General features: G+C 36.7%; 2 protein-coding genes and 1 pseudogene across 2 annotated transcripts; 1 reads left to right on the plus strand and 2 right to left on the minus strand.

Moving 5' to 3' along the window:
• Positions 1-177: 177 nt before the first annotated feature.
• On the minus strand, positions 178-6,697 carry LOC106318934 (DNA ligase 4). Its single transcript, XM_013757104.1, has 26 exons — positions 6,362-6,697; positions 6,197-6,288; positions 6,043-6,128; positions 5,835-5,971; positions 5,498-5,572; positions 5,283-5,374; positions 5,125-5,196; positions 4,967-5,046; positions 4,843-4,880; positions 4,741-4,747; positions 4,492-4,647; positions 4,333-4,408; positions 4,012-4,136; positions 3,808-3,901; positions 3,567-3,650; positions 3,283-3,378; positions 3,141-3,189; positions 2,947-3,034; positions 2,637-2,840; positions 2,353-2,478; positions 2,178-2,277; positions 1,979-2,084; positions 1,759-1,889; positions 1,492-1,653; positions 1,248-1,406; positions 178-1,161 (listed from the first exon to the last, which is right to left on the minus strand). Exons 1-26 carry the CDS (start codon positions 6,695-6,697, stop codon positions 321-323), a joined length of 3,612 nt encoding a protein of 1,203 aa, XP_013612558.1. The 3' UTR covers positions 178-320.
• Positions 6,698-10,821: 4,124 nt separating this feature from the next.
• LOC106315786 lies at positions 10,822-13,289 on the plus strand (annotated as a pseudogene).
• An 81-nt stretch (positions 13,290-13,370) lies between these two features.
• LOC106315787 (macrophage migration inhibitory factor homolog) lies at positions 13,371-14,333 on the minus strand. The gene is made up of 3 exons (XM_013753609.1): positions 14,143-14,333; positions 13,664-13,864; positions 13,371-13,576 (listed from the first exon to the last, which is right to left on the minus strand). Exons 1-3 carry the CDS (start codon positions 14,251-14,253, stop codon positions 13,541-13,543), a joined length of 348 nt encoding a protein of 115 aa, XP_013609063.1. The 5' UTR covers positions 14,254-14,333; the 3' UTR covers positions 13,371-13,540.
• Positions 14,334-19,122: the final 4,789 nt, after the last annotated feature.

Consider the following 19,122-nt stretch of genomic DNA (forward strand, 5'->3'; position numbering starts at 1 on the left):
TATGACAAATGGTGAAACAAACAGCCCAACAAACAGCCCCCTATTTGACAGAAAAATGGCTACCATTGAGGGGCTAAGTTTTGATGGAAATAAATTTCAACAGAAGTTTTGATTAAGTAGCAAAAGAATATCAATTTTCTAGTAAAACATGGTAGATTCAAAAAAAGGGAGAGCGAGTTAAAAGACAAACAAAATGGTTGAAATTATATGTGAATGAAACGAAAAGAGTAATAATAATGGTCACAGAAAAACATATATTGTATATACATAACACACATGAAATAGGAGCTTCGTGTACTTGGTCTGTAACGGCAGCTGTTTCACCAGTCTTTGAGCAGTTCTCCTGCAACATCGCGGTAGCTAACTTTCTTTTTCTTCACAGGAGGAGGAACTTCACCTGCCTCTGCGTTCATCACACACGTATTATCAGTCTCGGCGCCAAGTTTTCTTCTCTCTGAAGACTCACTCTCACCACAAACATTAGCCGTACTAGCGTCGCCCGTAGTTCGGCTTGTGTTTCTCAGACTGAGGCTTGGGATCATGTTCATCAACATTGCTTGTAATGGATCCTCATGGATTTGTATCTTCTCTTCCCTATCTATCTCGGTCTTTGCATTTCTAGAATCTTTTGAGGAGGCCTCTTCAACTGTTACTGTGTTATCTCTTTGCTTTGCTTTGTCAGGCTCTCCTGTTTCTTCCTTGTTTTCCTCCTCCGCGGAATCATTTTTCTTGTCATCAAAATCATCATTTTCCTCAGACTCATCTCCTCCTATCTTCAAAGGCTTGTTGCCTCTTCTTGATCTCTGTACTCTTTGGGGTTGTGCCACACGAGACTTTCCTCTCTTTGCAGATCTTCCTCTCCTAGAGTTTCTTTGAGTATCACCAGTCTCTTCTGCTATATCATCACTGAGTCTTGTTGAAGCCTTCTCTTCCGAAGCCGTATCACTCTCCTCTGTTTCACTTCCGCCTATCTTAGAAGGCTGTTTCCCTCTGCGTCTCTGTACTCGTTTCACTGAGTTTGTAGAAGACCTTCCCCTTTTATTACCAGCTCGAGTACTCGACCGTCCTCTTGAACTCGTAACTGCCATTTTCGAGGAAGCTGGCTCTTCGGTTTGAGCACTAACACCGGAAGCTACTTCCGTTGTATCATGTTCAGATTTACTGAAGCAAACAGAGATCAAATTATTGGAAAGCTTTTATATTAATATGGATGAGAGAAGAACCTCATCAAAAACGTGTAGACTCACTCTGATTCTTCAGTATCCGACTCTTCCATACTCTTAGGCCTCAGAGTGTACACATCCTCGCTTAGTTTTTGCTCTCTTTGCAAACTGTCCTCTAACCAGTTCGAGTTAACAACATGTAGCCTTCTCTTCAGCAAAAGACGTTTCTCCTTTTCGCTGAAACTATTGAAAGAGAGACCAGAGTAACAGATTAGCATTATAATGTGGTGATAGACTAAATAGCAGAAACAGATAAAATTTGGAATACCTTTTTGAAACTGAAGTAAAATCCAAAGTCTCTTCTGCTGTAGAAAGGACTACAAGGTGCGAGGCATGAGAAAGATTATGGCTAACTTTACCACCACCCATTAAGACTTCAAGCGCTAATCTCTTAGCCATGATTCCCAACAGAGCTTCCTCTTCAATACTCCTTCAAGTTAAAAAAAAAAAAACGACACATTGATGATGATGAGTATTGCTTTAGGTAACTGACATATTAAAAACAACATAAGAATAACTACAAGAGAGGACTTGCAATGTTTCACAATAGAGGTGAAAGTAAATGCAGCAACCGATGAAGCAGGACCATCTTTTCTCCGGACATAGCTTTTTCTTGTAGTATTCAATGGATTTTGAGTCTTCCGATTGCTTGGCATTGCTCAAGACCTGAAAAGGAACAAATGGGATTGCAAGAAATGGTTTTAGTAAGTAATTACCGTATTTACAATTATGGATAACTGAACATACATACATACCTGTTTGAGACCTTCAAGGTCTAAATCAAAGAAATAAGAATCGGAAAACTCGTCAATTTCATCCTGTAATTTGGTCCTTGAAGCATCAGTGAGATGGAGGAAGTACCTTCAAAAAGTGGCCTTATCATTAGACAGAGATATTAAAGCACAAGGAACCCAAAGTGGGTTGATATGATAAGAGAATGTTGTTAGGGCTCACTTTGGCTGCAAAGGAAGCAGAATATTCCGTGAACAACAGTCTAAGACCCATGAAAAGTGGATGACATCTCTTTGACGTTTTGCTGCCTGATACTTTATTCCTGAAATAGTGGAACTCAATGTCATGCTCTTTGATTGAAATAGTAATAATCATCTGTACAAAAGTGACGACATACCACTGCTTTCCGCTGCAATGCAATGAGTCACTGAATTGTTTAAGTTCATCGAGAACTTCCCTCCATTCTCAACCACCATTTTGTGGAATGTATCAAGAGAATGGGACCGAGGCAGGTTTACAAAATCTGTTATAGATTCGTCAAAGGGAAATAAAGAACAATCGAATAGTATGACAAAGTTTGCAATTTAAGGACTTATCCGTGTAAAAATGTGTTAACTACACCAGAGGAAGACGTAGCAGAGAAAAATGCAAATCAGTAGATAAAGACATGTGAAAGGATACAAAATATCATATTGGAGAAGATTGAGGTCTTGCCCTTGATATCCGATACATCAGTTTGAATAAACTGAGATGGGACAAGTGACGCATTCTTTTTCTCTCCTCCTCTCTTGGACGATTTAATGACTTTCGGATTGTCCTGCATGCTTTCGGATTCCTTCTGTTTCTGTGTGGTGCCGTTACTTGAGTTCACCAATTCCACAAAAGCTGCAAACTCAACATCAGTCTCATGTATACAGCTGAAGCGAACTGGTTATTTCAGTTTTAATGAAAATGGGAACTTTTAAACAGTTCCTTTGATTCTTTTACTCACCTTGCACATCGAGACATTCATGCCAAGGTTTGTCGTATCTTACTTTATCAATACGAGGAAACCTCAGGCTGTAAGGTGCGACAAAAACCTGAAAAGAAACATAGTTTTACATGGAATAAGGCATACGCATCACAAACGATGAAAGATGCAAATATTTGAGGTTACTGACAAATCTTCACATCATAAGGACATACCTCAGACCTTATTGTCCTGATGTCACTAGTGATGGAGAGTATTATTGATCTGCAACAAACAGGAATAACATTCAACGACTAGCTAAATAAGGTTCTTCTGCTTCAGTCCAGGAAAATTGGCTAAACGAGAGAGAAAACTAACTTTTCCGGGCTTTCAATCCAAACATCAGGTCTCTCTTTTGAGTGATTTGTGACCTGATAAAAGCTTGGTGGGGCCTTCTTTGGGTGTTCATTTTTTCTGCAACACAAATAAAATAGGTGATAACTACTATAGAAAACAGCAGTTTGCTCAATTGTCAAAGTACTACTACACCAACAAGCCTTCTAGTTTTGATGTTTGCCAATAGCTATTTTGAGACTTGTGAACCATATCTTATAGTTTTAAATGAGATGAGTAAAGCTAGTAAACGATTCAGTCTCTCACACCTGAAATAAGGCTTCAGTTTGCTTACAACAGTGTTAAGCTCTTCATCAGAAAGTCCTGTGCCAACTCTACAAAACGACATAAATCTGCAAAAGCAACTGAAATGTCTTGGCAAACAACTAACAATTTTATTACAAGAAAAGGTCTTAAGTTTTTATTGGCCCATGTTCTTTAAAGTTTAGTTTCTATTGATGATCTAATTTCATCTTCTATGAGAAAATATGAAGCCATATAAATTCTTACCGCCTGGGATACACATTTGCCTCTGCCCGGTCAGCCAACCCAACGAGAAACTGTGCTACCTCTCCTCCGTGACGGCCAGAGCCATAGTATCCTCCTGTTAAATGTTAATGATGTAACAGATCTCCCATAAGATCCAATGGGAAAAGAAAAAAAAAACACCACTTTTAAAAAAGGAAAAGTATAACAAGCATATCGAATGCACACCTATTATAAGAACATCTAGATCAGAACCAGCCCGGACATATTCAGGCTTCAACTTCAACCACTTGCCACTGCGATCTCCAGGTTCCCATTTCGATCCCAGGTCTTTAAGCACAACTCCTTCATCCCTGAGAACAAGGAAATAACTGGATTTGAGAACTAAAACACACATCTGCGAAGAAAACCGCATTAAAAGAAAATTCTTTGCACTAAGAGGGTAGATTCTGACAACCAAGTAATCACTATTCACATTAGGCTAAGAAGGCACTATCCAAAAGTTTTGAACGATTCATGAATATTAGAGAGAGATAAGAAAAAATGAACCTATTTTCAACTGTTTCTTTGAAAAACCGCTCAACATCAGCTGCAGAATGAACCACAATAGACCAACTTGGTTCCCCTGCAGAAAGCAAAGGTTCACGTATCCAATTGGAGATGTTATAAATGTTAACTCCATAAAAATGGAATCTTATAAGTTCTTACCTGAAGGGCGATGAACATTGAGACCACCTTCAGGCACTAAAACTTCAAGCCGGCCTTTTAACGGCTTCACCACTTTCCTCAGGAGTCCGTGCCGTTCTGTTAAACTCTGGTGGATGACACTAGTATCGCCAACATAAAGAACATCAAAGGCAACATCTAGTACATGGTCAAGGAAGAGAATATCTCCAAAGTGATTCTGTAATGAGATTATTGACTGTGGCCATTGTTAACTTCTCCTTGTAAGGATACAACATAACTGCATTGTTTAAAAGAATGTTTTGAGTATATAAGGATCCTCAAAAAGTTGCAACATAAAAGCAGAGACAAGTGGAACTTCACATATGTGCATACCTGTCTATGGCTGTCGAGACCCTCCCTTGCTGCTTTGGCTGTAAATGAAGAAGACATGAAGGATCAAATCCACCGCAAGCGAGGCTAAACTATTTAAATAAAGGATAGCGAGTAGATGCCAAACCTATTTCCTGATTCGAACCAAATTCAGCAAACCGATTAAGAGATGTATCCCAAACCAACATTTCACCATCAAGGATACACCTGAATGGCAATATATGTAAACATTTCAAACTTGTGAAAACCTTCCAGAAGCTAAATAAAGAGCAACTGGATTCTTACCTGTCAGCCATTATATTTTGTACGATAAGATCCGACATGGCATGTGCATATTCAGAATGGTCAAGGAAGTTCCTGCAGCAAAAAATAACAACAAATAAATGCAAGATCTGACGAGAAAACGGCTTTCCCATTTTATCCAAAAGAGACAAGTGACTGACCTAGAGAAGTAATGTATCTCAGTCCCATTTTTGTGTATCTGAATGCGATCCCCATCAAATTTGCACTCAGCAACTACATCTTTCCCGTGGAGCTATGTAGACGAGAAAGATGCGTTAATGATGCAGAACACCCATACCGTGACATTACCAAAGAAAAGAAGAAAATATTGCACAGGGAAACGGAGTAAGCTGATAATAGAGTTAATGGAATTTACCTTCTTCCAAGCAGCATTCACGTCACTGATACGCATAGCTAACTGGGGTCGTACAGCTTTTCCAACTTCTATATCCTACAGAGTAGCAAACAAAGAAGGCAAAATTTGAGAGAAAGCAGTTTTAGCACATAGACAAAAAGAGCAGTCAAACACATGAGTAAAGACATATACTTTGGACTCACTCATAAAATGCAAGCAGAGAACATGGAAATAAACAATCATATAGACTGTAAGGCTGTTGTAAAAAAGATGGATTTCAACACTCAATTACTATATCTATCAGTTTAGAAATCTATAGAGCAAATGTATCTCATTTCAATGTAAAGTTGACTCAAACCTGGCGCTTGTGACGTTGGTGGCGATCCCTGAGCTTTTCACAGACTAGTTTCAAGTCACAAGTGACATTAAACAAGTCCTCAGCATCTGGATGGAACTCCTGAAATATGCTCCTCTCGCTCATCCCCAGCTTCAAATCTGTGTAACACATTTTACCACCAAAACTGATATCATTACAAGAAAACAATACGTGTGGAAGAAGCCATTACCTTTAAGAATGATCCTAATGACCCACTTCATCTCCTGTGCATTCGTCTTCTGAATCAGCGTAGAAAGAACAGAAGTCTTCTCCCCTCTGCATCACATAAAACAGAATCAAATACGTTCAGACCAAAAACAAGAGTAAGAGACACGACAAAACACCTGTTCTCACTCGAAGCCAAACGATCAAGCAAATCATTCAACTCCTTAACACTCAACCCACCCGACGCCATCCCTTGCCTACGTTGCAGTACCTGTTCAAAGACTCAACCTTTAAAAACCCTAAAACACCAAAACCTTTGTAACATATCAAATTAAAACCCTAACCTCAGCAGCAATCAAAGAGAAGTTTCCGGCGTTGGCTCCAGCCTTAGCGGTTCCTCCTTTGCGCCAATTGAGAAGGCGAACCGCGTCGGGAGCATCGCGAGAGATTCCGAGGGCGTCGATGAGACACGTGGCGAGCACAGACTCCTTGAGACCGTAGCTGCCTCGCTCTCGGTCGAGCGACGGGATGATGAGACGGACGGCGGCGAAGTAATCGGAGGGTTTGCAGTAGGTGTCGAGGAACTTGCGGAACTTGGAGCGTTTCTGGGATGAGGTTTTGCTCTTCTGAATCCAGTTGAACAGAGACACTAGTACGCTTAATTTGATCTCCTCCGTCATCTTCTTTTTTTACGGGAATTAGTGATTCCTTTGGTGAGTTTTTGGTCGGAGAGGGTTTGATTACTGTCGGAGAGACAGTAGGCGGCGTCGCGAATAGCTTGTCGGAGAAGAAAGTCGTGTTTTAAAAGTCGCACGGCCGGCAAAGGAACGAACTTTTTAGTTTCATCGACAGCGATTGTTCCTTCTCTCTCTCTCTCTCCCAGGGAGAAATTTTCTTTTATTGGGAACTACACACATTTGCCCTGAAACTTTGTTGACTGATCTATTTAGTCCAGTTTGTAAATGTTGACATTTCAAGCCTTGATAATGAATGTGTATGTTTCAGGCAGGATGCATATTCTTATTTCAAACTGTTGGATCCAATATGGAATACAACTTGGCCCAAAAATATGCATATAGTATAGACATATATGTAAATATGCATTAATGAAAGTAGACTTTATATTTAGCAAGGTTAAGAATTTCAAATATGCATATAAACATAAAAATTTATCTTCTATTGGAAATTGTCAAAAATACGTACCACTTTTCATATTTACACTAATCACTTTTAATCTCACTTTTAATAAAGAGTAAAAAACATTTATAACCCTAGGATTAACTAATTTACACTTAGGGTTTAGAGTTGAGGGGTAAGATAGAGTTTTTGGATGTGAAATTTAGGATTATAATAAATATATAAATAAACACTTAAAAAAATATAAAAAGGTTTCAAACATAATTTTCGATTTTCAAAAAAAAAAATTCAAAAAAATAAATTTATAAGAAAGTTTGAATTTGAAAAAGTATAATTCAAAAACATAAAAAAATATTATTTTATTATTTTTTTATTTATTTAAATAATTATTATTATATATATATAGAACAAAAGTATAATAGTCTCGTGTCACTTAACGAATAATGTATTTTTGAAGATGTCCTGTTAGTAGTGGTAAAAAATGAATAATGGTACCATAAAAGTGGTAAACATGAAATTCTCTCATGTTTTATTACATACAAAACGAATTTTCTAAATTACAATTAAATTTTTTTAGCAATCTATGAGAAAAAAATCTATGTAAATAAATGAGAATTTTTAAAAAAATTCAAATGTTATAATTTAAATTTTTATTTTATTAAATAAATACACATTTATTTATTTTTAAACTAGATGATTACATATATCAGCATAAAGTAAATCATTCTTATCTGTTTTATCAAACACATTTTATTTTGTTTTCTGTTATTATTATTTCTAAATCTTTTCAAACATATATCCATTTATAATTTTATAATAAAGGAATTTTTGAAATATAATAAAAATGAGAACAATTTCATTTATATTTTAAATATTCTTATTGCAAAAAGAGTAGATAGAAAAATTGTATGTATATATATATATGTTACTTTTTGGGGGGTCAAATATGTATATATGTTACTATCTTTTCCTTGCTCAACTCATTTTTTTAATTTTTTTTATAGTTTTGCAATTAACAGAGATATTACATTTTTTTTATATTTTATAGTTTCTTTTTTTTTAACATCTTAATTTTATTAATATCAAACGAGGTTTAACAAAGTATCAGAATCGAAACATACAACCAATACATTTTTAAGCTGAACATGATAATAGATAAGTAATAACACGATGTTTCCTAACTCATTTGCATGGTAGACTGATTCACTAACTTGTTCTATCGTTGTTCTCGGTCTTATATGATCTAGTGTTCGGCTATCATGCATTGTGATCCAACGCCTTTTATCACTTAATAGATCAGGAGGCAAGATACATCTGTTACATCGTTGCCTATTCCATATACTCCCGGTGCAAGAGATAACATGCTTTGTTGTAATCTCTATCCAAAACCTGAGACACCCCTCGTATTGACTTTGATAATCATCTGACTCCATCTTTTTCCACTTCATGTCTTCACATACACGCTTCCCTTTTTCTCCTCTTATCCAATGAAAATGAAAACCAACTCTCTGGAATAGTGAACTTGCAATCGTCCACATCCAATTATTAATTGCATATACTATCTCTAGTCGTCTCAACGGCCATGGTGGTTTAGGATTCATTTTTTTGTTCCAAAGAACTAGCAATCCTTTTGAAAAAATTGCAGAAAGTGACAAACCATCGTGCCAAACCAGCCACGAAAATACGCCAACAACACAGAATCCCAGAATTCTGTTTGTTTGTAGATGATACTCAACAATTAAGGAGATAATGCACTCACTGGTAAGGGAGAAATTGAATTCGTCAAAGGTCTGACCCCAACCCCAGATCCTCACAGTGAACCCGTAAGCAAACGGAAATTCGTTTATCCATGACGAATTTATCATAGACTGGTAGCCGGAACAGGAGAGACAGCGTGACGAGAATACATGTTGCTTGATTAGATAACAAGTCGATGATGATGATTTCGATGAAACCATACTTATTGACACAAGAAACTAACACACAGAATTGAAAAACAACAAAAGAAAGAGTACAAACCGACGCCGGAGCCGGCGTCGGCCGGGTAAACTGACAGAAAGAAGGTTTTGTTGATTGCCTTAATCGTCGCAAGAGTCGTTGAGAGAGAAGAAGCGGTTGGTCGTTTTGGTTGAATTCTTTTATAATTTCCTTTTTGTTACTTGACTTATTTATTATTTAAATATGTAATTGAACTTTTTAATTGGCCGGGTTTAAGCGCGGGGTCGTTTCCTATATAAAGCAAAGCACAAACGATTTTTGATTCTTGATTCAAAAACCGTCAACTCTTTAGGTTTTTTTTATCTCCAGCGCATATCGAACTTACAAACAATGACTCATGAGATGACAGATCAACTAATCGTCGTCTCCTTGGCCAACGATGGAGGCAACGAAGCTGAACTTACCGACCAGAAGGTCCAAAGCCACGGGTGGGTTAGAACAGAAGAACAAGGAAAAGAGACTTTCTCTATCATTGTAGCGAACGATGGATCATGTTGGGATTGTGAAATCTCATGTCCAACTTTATATTATCTGATTATTAGTACGATATTGTCCACTTTGGGCCTAAGAGACTGGCCCGCATAGTTTTACTTTTGGTTTCCTTCCCAAAAGGCGTCGTACTAATAGAGTTGGACATCTCTTTATATATTAGATACTTCTTGTCTAATTCTCCAATGTGGGACTTAGTTTGTCATCTCACATTCTCCCCCTCAAGCTAAAGACCACACACCTTGTGCCATTTCCTCTAGCGAATCATCTCGATGCCTTGTCGCATCTTCGACATTCGACACCCTTAATCGCAAGGTTACTTTGAGTGGCTTTGAGGATGTTCTTCCCACAATTTCAGGATCTTCTGACTAATCTCTGCCGAACCTCCCAATCCTAACTCGTTGGGTCCCGTTCATACTCAAAGGGCATTTTGGTCTTCTTGCAGAATCTCGTCAAACCGCTCTGATACCAATTGTTGGAATTGTTAAACCACATGTCCAACTCTCTATTATCCGATTAGTACGATATTGTCCACTTTGGGCCTAAGAGGCTGATCCGCATGGATTTACTTTTGGGCTCCTTCCCAAAAGACTTCGTACTAATAGAGTTGGACATCTCTTTATATATTAGACACTTCTTGTCTAATTCTCCAATGTGGGACTTAGTTTGTTATCTCGCATTCAATGTGGGACTTGGATTGACATCTCTCATTCTCCCCCTCAAACCAAGGACCACACACTTTGTGTCCTTTCCTCTAGCGAATCATCTCGGTGCCTTGTCGCATCTTCGACATTCGACACCCTTAGTCGCAAGGTTACTTTTAGTGGCTTTGAGGATGTTCTTCCCACAATTTCAGGATCTTCTGACTAATATTTGTCGAACCTCCATTTCCACTTTGAAAGGTCTCATTCCTACTCGAAGGGTATTTTGATCTTCTTGCAGATTTTCGTCAAACCACTCTGATAACAATTGTTGGGATTGTGAAATCTCATGTACAACTCTATATTATCCGATGAGTACGATATTGTCCACTTTGGACCTAAGAGACTGGCCCGCATGGTTTTACTTTTGGTTTTCTTCCCAAAAAGCCTCGTACTAATAGAATTGGACATCTTTTGTTATATATTAGACACTTCTTATCTAGTGAGACTTAGTTTGTTATTTCACAGATCCTCCTCCTCCTCCGCTAATCTCCAGGTTATGTTTGACGCTTCTGTACCTGCGACTATCGACAACGGATGCTTGAAGATTCCCCTACAAGGTAAAGGTACCAAGTACAAGATCAAGCTTAGTGTTGAGACGCTAACTGATGATGAAGAGATTCCGCCGCCATCCGATAAACTCGCCGCCGTATCCTTACTCCAAGAAGGAGCCTTCTCTTCTCCGACGGTGGAGAAACAACGGTTTACGCGCCACGTCCCTGTTAAATCCATTCTGTGTCGACCCGACGGCGGAGCAGGACTCGCCGGGCAGAAAGTCCTGATCTTCGGGTGGGTTAGAACCGCAAGGTTGCAAGGAAAAGGTAGTTTCGCTTTCCTCGAGGTGAACGACGGATCATGCCCAGCGTATCTTCAGGTTATAGTGGACGCTTCTTTATCAGATGATCTCTCCAAGCTGATTGCTAAAGGAACTTGTGTAGTCGTTGACGGATGTTTGAAACTTCCTCCGCAAGGTACAAAGCAGAAGATTGAGCTTAAGGTCGAGGAAGTGGTTTCTGTTGGAACGGTGGATCAGGTTACCTACCCGTTTCCTAAGAACAAACCGTCACCAGAGCATTTGAGAAAGTATCTTCACCTTCGTGCAAGAACCAGCTTGGTAATAAAACAAAAACTTCCCATTCGTTTACAGGGCCGGTCCTGAGATTTTAGAGGCTATAAACTATTTAATAAAGGGCTCATGTCAATGTTTCACTGGGATTTGCTCAGGCGGGGCTTTCTTAAGTTCTAGCTCATTGCTAATATTTGTGCTCTCTTTGTGGTTTTCAGATTGCTTCAGTTGCAAGAATCAGAAACGCGCTTGCCTTTTGCGACACACTCTTTCTTTCAGTCACAAAGTTTCCTTTACGTTAACACTCCAATCATCACCACAAGTGACTGCGAAGGAGCTGGTGAGATGTTTCAAGTGACCACATTGATCAGTGCCACTGAGAAGCTGGAGAGGGAACTCATGGAGAACCCTCCGCCTACCGAGGCCGACGTTGAAGCTGCGAGGGTCGTTGTCAAGGAGAGAGGCGAAGCTGTGGCGGAGCTCAAATCTGCCAAAGCGAGCGAGCAAGACATCACTGCTTCTCTTGCTGAACTCGCTAATGCAAAGCTGAGTTTGTCTAGGACTGTAGAGAGGTCAAGGCTCAAACCTGGCTTACGTACAAAGGACGGAGAAGTTGATTATTCCCCAGACTTTTTCGGTCGGCAAGCTTTCTTGTCTGTTTCTGGTCAGTTACAGGCTTACAGCTTGAGAGCTACGCTTGTGCTCTTGGCAGTGTGTACACCTTTGGCCCTACTTTCAGAGCGGAGAACTCTCACACCTCAAGGCATCTAGCTGAGTTCTGGATAGTAGAGCCCGAGTTAGCTTTAGCAGACCTAAAGGTAAGTAACTTTTGATCCGTTTTCTTCTTTCTTCTCACGCAAGTATTCTTAGAAAGTTGCTTTGTGTAGGAGGATATGGACTGTGCAGAAGCATATGTGAGATACATGTGCACGTGGCTGCTTGATAACTGTTATGATGACTTGGAAGTTATGGCCAAGAATGTCGACGATGGATGTATTGATAGGCTCAAACTGGTTGCATCGACACCGTTTGTGCGTGTAACATACACTGACGCAATAGAGCTGCTTAAGGAAGCTGTGGCCCAAGGAGAGACGTTCGAGAACCAAGTGGAGTGGGGAATAGACTTGGCCTCTGAGCATGAAAGGTTTTATTTTTTCTATAATACATAAATGCTTGCAAGAGAAAGGGTTACTAATGTTGTGTCTGCTATCTTGTAATTTTACAGGTACTTGACAGAGGTTGTGTTTCAGAAGCCTGTTATTGTGTACAACTACCCGAAAGGAATCAAAGCTTTCTACATGAGAGTTAATGATGATGGAAAGACAGTCGCTGCTATGGATGTCCTCGTTCCAAAGGTAACTCATCTCATCATCATCATCTTAGCATAACAGTCTTGAAGTCACTGTCTCCTTTATGTGCGATTCACTGAAGAAAACACAATCCTTATGTTGAATTAGGTTGGAGAACTCATTGGTGGGAGCCAAAGAGAAGAACGGTATGAACAGGCTTGAGGAGATTGGTCTACCAGTAGAGCCATACGAGTGGTACCTGGACTTGAGACGTCATGGAACAGTGAAGCATTCAGGATTCGGACTTGGGTTGGAGCGTATGGTTCTGTTTGCTACAAGGATGGACAACATCAGAGACGTTATTCCCTTCCCTCGCTATCCTGGAAGAGCTGATCTTTGATTCCTTTCAAGCACAGTTTTAGTTTTGTTTATATCATCATACAAGGATGCTGATGCTTGACTTACAAGTTATCAATGGTTTATATATTATCCATAGGAATGTTTCTTTACTGGCAAGGAAAAGGGTCGAGGATATACATCTCAAGATCATGAACTTGTCAAACATTTCTTTAACAAGTTTGGTTTCTTTGCTAAACCAAAGACGACCCGAGATTCTATAACTTGCTGGTAATAAGATCACATCAGAAGTAGTAACTAGTCACAGAAAACAGTATGAACTATAAACATGAAGAGATTAGATTAGCTTTTAAGGGAAGTATAATATTATTAATCAAGCTCAAGAATCTACAGCTTCTGAACTCAAAAGATGCAAACAATCTTCATCCTAATTTCATTAGGAAGTTGAATTCTCTGCCTCTTTGCCAAGGTTTGAATCCTGTGTGTTCAGAAAGTTGATCCGTTGAATCCAAAGAAGGGTCGCTGGAAAAAAAAACAAAACAATAAAGATCCAAAGCAAATATGGATTGCAAGTGACTTTGTGAAAACATTGTGATTTGATCAACTTACTGGGGAATCATAGAATTTGATATAGAAGCGGGAGCTATCTATGGAGAGCTTAATTTGGAGAATCTCAGCTATCGTCTCGCTGAGCTTCCCATTCACACCTGCTCCTAACCCCCCAATAGATATCAGTTCTCCATAAGCAGCAGGTTCCTCGGTACCAGCAAATGCAATGGGCACTCCGCTGTTAAGCAGTATCATCACATACTGAAAACCAACCAACGAAGAAGAAGACCAGACACTGTATAAGTGATTAACATGCGATAGCTCACAAGTTAATACCACAGCACAAGAATCCGAAAACTTGCGATTCACACAGGAATTTCATCGAACAGTTTGTGTGCATATACCAGCAGAGGCATACACACTAATAAAAATGTCACTCTACTTTGATTTCGTATAATCAAATACCTAAACACAAACAAAAACACAACGAGACATTGAAGGTGTTAACGGCGGGAACAGAAGAATAGAGTTTTAGTTACGGATTCAGGTTTGCCGATTATCTTAGCGACGGCCTTAGTAGCATCCTTGAGGATGTCGGAGCATGTGACGGCGTCGACTGGTATGTTCGTGAAGAGATTCAAAGTGGGCATCTTCTTGTTTCTTCAGACAAAACAGAGCTGCAAAACCAGTGGCTCCTTTCAGATCGTTTGAAGTTGTGATAACGGTCTACCTACCTACCATTTTTTATTTATTTTCTCTTTGTTTTAATCGAATTGAAATTTAATACTAACCAATCAGAAAATTAGTTTTAATGGGCTACAAGTCAGCCCACCAATAAGCTACCCAAGTGTAAATTGCAGCCCAAATGTAAAATTTCAAATCAATCATTACAAAATAACTTTTAACTCTTACTTCTCTTGGAGGGGACCAATAGAATTGTCTTTCCTAGTTTCATTTGTGTTTTTTTATTTTTAATCAGCATGGGGAATCATACAAACGCATAACTCTTTCACCTTTTGCATTTTCATGCTTATGATATGATAAGTTTTATTTTTGTTTACCTTTTTAGGATCCAAGGGAAGAGTTACGAACAAATGAATAATACCATGCATCTTTAGGACAATTAAAATCATTTTTGCATTGAGTAAATAAAATCGAACATTGCAACATCACCTAAGCTACAGAGTTGGATTCAAATATGTGAGCTTAGTTAACAAAACAGTATATTTCTGTATACTATTAGTCTATGATATTGGTTTCATATTTATTTATTGAAACATAAAAAAAAAAGATTTCTTGCGTCCTTAGGCTGTTTCAGTCTTAACATTTATCTTTCGAAATGTCTCTATTTATCTTGTTCGTTAGTTCTCTTGTTTGTTTCTTTTCCTTCTTTGGATTCCAAAAGGTAAAGTTTACAAAGTTTTATCATAAATATGGAAGCAAAAGATGAAAGAGTTATGCCATTGCATCATATTTACCCATGCTGGTTCAAAACAAAACGATTCAAAAGTTAGGCAAAGCATAATTGTAATGGTCCCCTACGACATGTTAGAGAAGAAATACTCTTCACTTGTTGTTTGTAACTATTCGGCTTACTCTTGAGTTATGACCCAATTGGTAAACATATCTAAAGTTCACATTTATTACACATCTCACTTGGATTTTTCTTCTTTTCACTTTTTTGGTCAATTACTTGGATTTTTCTTAGCTTTAGCGTCGTTTTGATTTACAAATTTCTCACTTTAATTACTATCGAATTAATTTAACAAACTTATAGATGTCCATGTTCATATGATCTTTTTTTTTATGATCTTAAGTTCTTAATTAACTCGCTATGTTAACAAGCTTTGTTACTTCAATTTAATACATGTCTGGAGATTACCCTCTCTAAGTCAACAATATCTCGATTCTAAAACCAGAATACCACGAGAATAGTTAATGAACATACCTGAGAGATATTAAAGATAGTATGTCCCGTGAGATATTTTCCAGCTTATGATATCCAAATGAATTTATGCTTTAAAAAAGGTTTACAATATTGGATATGTTTCTTTTACAATAAATATTTTCTGACTTTTTCTTACATCGTGTAGTTTATTATGTTAACCTATAATGTAAGAAAAAATATATATATTTGAAGACCTATATATTAACTGTAAACATGTTCCCACAAGTTTCAAAAGTGTGTTTTAGTGGAAATGTGAACAGATCAAAGTCAATTTTCTTACAATCGTCTTAATAATCACGTTATCTAACTTCGTAATCCTTTTTACTTACGTCTACGTAAATGATAAATCACAACTCAAATACGTCTCATCTTACTTTTACGAACATGGGGAGTCATAGGAGTCGCATAGAGTTCTCTTTGGTTAATTATTCAAGATAGTAAAATTAGCTCTACATAGTTAACGACGCAAAATATAGATTGAACAGCTAGCCTCTCTCTAATTTTCCTAAAATAATTGGGCTTGAATTCCATCCGGATATAAACAATTTACTTCAACCACACATGCTGTAAGAATTGGAGCTATTAATATATTTTTCCTCTACAAAGTTTTAATCGAGTAAATAATTGGAAGAGAGGTCACATGTTGTCATAAGAAAAGAATGTTAAATAAAAACAAAACTTACTTTGGAGTAGTGCCATAATAAGGTTTATCCTGTTTTTCCTTGAGGTTCAAATTCCCTCCAGCACATTTCTTTGGATAAACAATTTTCTCTACATTAATTTCAATTTTCTTAAAAATATTTTATCATCAGAAGAATTTTGTTAGAACATTTTTAACTCGGCCTGTAAGTTTCTATTTCTGATGAACAATACTCCCTATGTTTTCACAATACTTGATGTTTGACCTGCACAAAGATTAAGAAATTTATTTTTTTCTAAAAGTTAATTGTAAAAATATAATTTAAAAATTATTCAACCAATTACATAAATAACTATAATATCTGATTGGTTACACAGTTTTCAATAAAGTTAAAAGTAACATAAAAATATTAAAACATCATCTACTATATGAAACAACAAAAATCTTCTAAAACATCATGAAACGGAAAGAGTATAATTTTTGAAGATAATTTATTCTCCTAGTTAACAAGTATATATATGCATCTAAACAAGGTTGAAATGAAACCAAGTCTGAAACACTATTAAGTTAATTTAAAGAGTAATGATTTTTTGTTTCTTTTCTTTGATTTTCCTGGACAATTGTTTGTCCCTGTTATATATTTCAGATACTAGATTGCCATAAAAATATCATATTATCTAATTCATAACGTTATAGTTAAAAAGTTCTAGTTTCATTTTTGTATGCCTATAAAACTGTATTCGAACATAATGACTACACTTTTCCTTCTGCATCCAAAATTTTCCCAATAGTGATTTAAAAAAAAAAAAAAACAGTTTTACGTTTTGATAATATACGTTAATGATAACTCGTGGATATCATATCTGTCTGACTGTTTGTATGTATTGGGACTCATACGTATTTCCTAACATGATGTAAGAAAATATTTAAATCTAAAAAGTAGGAAAAACTAATATCTAATCAGAAGTCATTGAACGTAATGAGGTAAACGTAGGCTTAGCTTTCGCCACAAACTACTTCAAATGATACCAAAAAGGTTCCAATCATTTTTCATCTCACATACACAATCCACTAGCTCACCACTTTCTCCCTCCACACTTTGGGAATAATATAATTTAATGGAAAATAATTACTATTAAAATACTAATATAACATACGTATACGAATATTTTTTATTTTGTAAGAAAAGTATATGACAATATTCTAAGTTGCTTCTAGTTACATAGCCAATTAGCCATTATATAACACAAGTCAAATATTTTAATAAGTTATGCCAGCGTATATTATATTTAGGTGTCCGTTATCTTCTGTTATTATATGCAATTTTATCTCGTATATTATATTTAGGTGTCCGTTATCTTCTGTTATTATATGCAATTTTAAGATAAAATTTACTGAATTCAAAATTAAGAATATAGCATGTATAAAAAAAAAACAAATTGATTCTTACTTTAGATAATCATTGTTTATATAGTAGTAATCTGTGGGCTTTATGCCAAATTAGTAAATTCGAAAACCTTAAACCAAGAATGATTACAAATTAGTAAAGTCGGTTCTTAAGAACACACGTGAAAACGTTCCGACCAGGCGACCATAGTAAGTTATCGGACAAGCCGCCACGTCATCGAAGAAATCTAGCAGAGCCAATGATATTAGGCCATGTTGATAGATAAGGTGCCCTTTTCTCGATCTCTTTAAGATCCCAAAAAGATATGCAGGTGGGATGATATGATGATGATGGGGTTTTGCAATTATTTTTGAAAGTAATCTAAAAGCAGAATCATAGGAGTATTTACTCAACAAAACTGTGATCTACTATGTGTCTAAAGAATTAAATTTATACATAAATCAATTCATATATATATTTTTGTATGGGTTTTAAGAATACTGATAAACAGTACTCTTTCTATTTAATCCGTTTCAAATTGACTGTTAGAATAATTTTTTGTTATAGAATATTTTTTTGTTTTATGATTTAAATGCAATGTTTTGCATTAATTAATCTCTTTTACCTTTAATTAAATTAAAAATAATAATAAGAAAACATTGATAACTAATTAACGACAAAACTGAAAATTCTAATTATTTTCTAATATGTGTTAAATAATTTTAAACAATATCTTATTTGAAACAGAGTGAGTATTCTTTTAAATATATATATATATATATATATATATATATATATATATATGTAAATTTAAAATATACACCACTATCTTTGTTATCATTTTTGTTTAACCTCTTTTAACCATATAAATACAATTCATCCTAATGTTCTAAGTATTTTTTTGGTCGAACCATAATATTTCATTCAAAGATAGAGTCATTCATACAAAAAAGAGTTCGAGAGCTGTTTAAGGGCGTTTTGGCTATTACTGTGAAGACGAAGCAATAAGAAACAAGATGGTTGGTTAAGGTCTCAAGACAATGGAGATACCACTACAAGAGACAAGCATGCATGGTTGGTTAAGGTCTCAAGACAATGTCTCAAGACAATGGACATGCCACTACAAGGGACAAACATGCATGGTGGGTTAAGGTCTTAAGACAATGGAGATGCCACTACAAGGGACAAGCATGTATGGTGGGTTAAAGTCTCAAGACAATGGATTATTAGTTTATCATATCTCATCTACCATTTGCCATACTTGTAACCCCTATATATATGGGATGTTCCCATAAGCAAATTAATCAAGCAAATAAGATTCTCCTTATTTACTCTATCTCTCTCTACTTTCTAGATTAAACATCTCTCTCTCTCTTGTTCTTCACTATGTTCTTCAATTTCTAACATGGTATCAGAGCATCCAAGCTCTTGAACACCAAACTGCTTCCGCAAATTTACTCTATTCACCTTACTCTTTCACTTGTTTGGTTTACTTTCTTCATTTCTAGAGAACATATCTTGGCTTCCCTTGTTTTCTCTCTTGC

Source organism: Brassica oleracea, chromosome C9 (genome assembly GCF_000695525.1).
Source record: "Brassica oleracea var. oleracea cultivar TO1000 chromosome C9, BOL, whole genome shotgun sequence".
NCBI lineage: Eukaryota > Viridiplantae > Streptophyta > Magnoliopsida > Brassicales > Brassicaceae > Brassica > Brassica oleracea.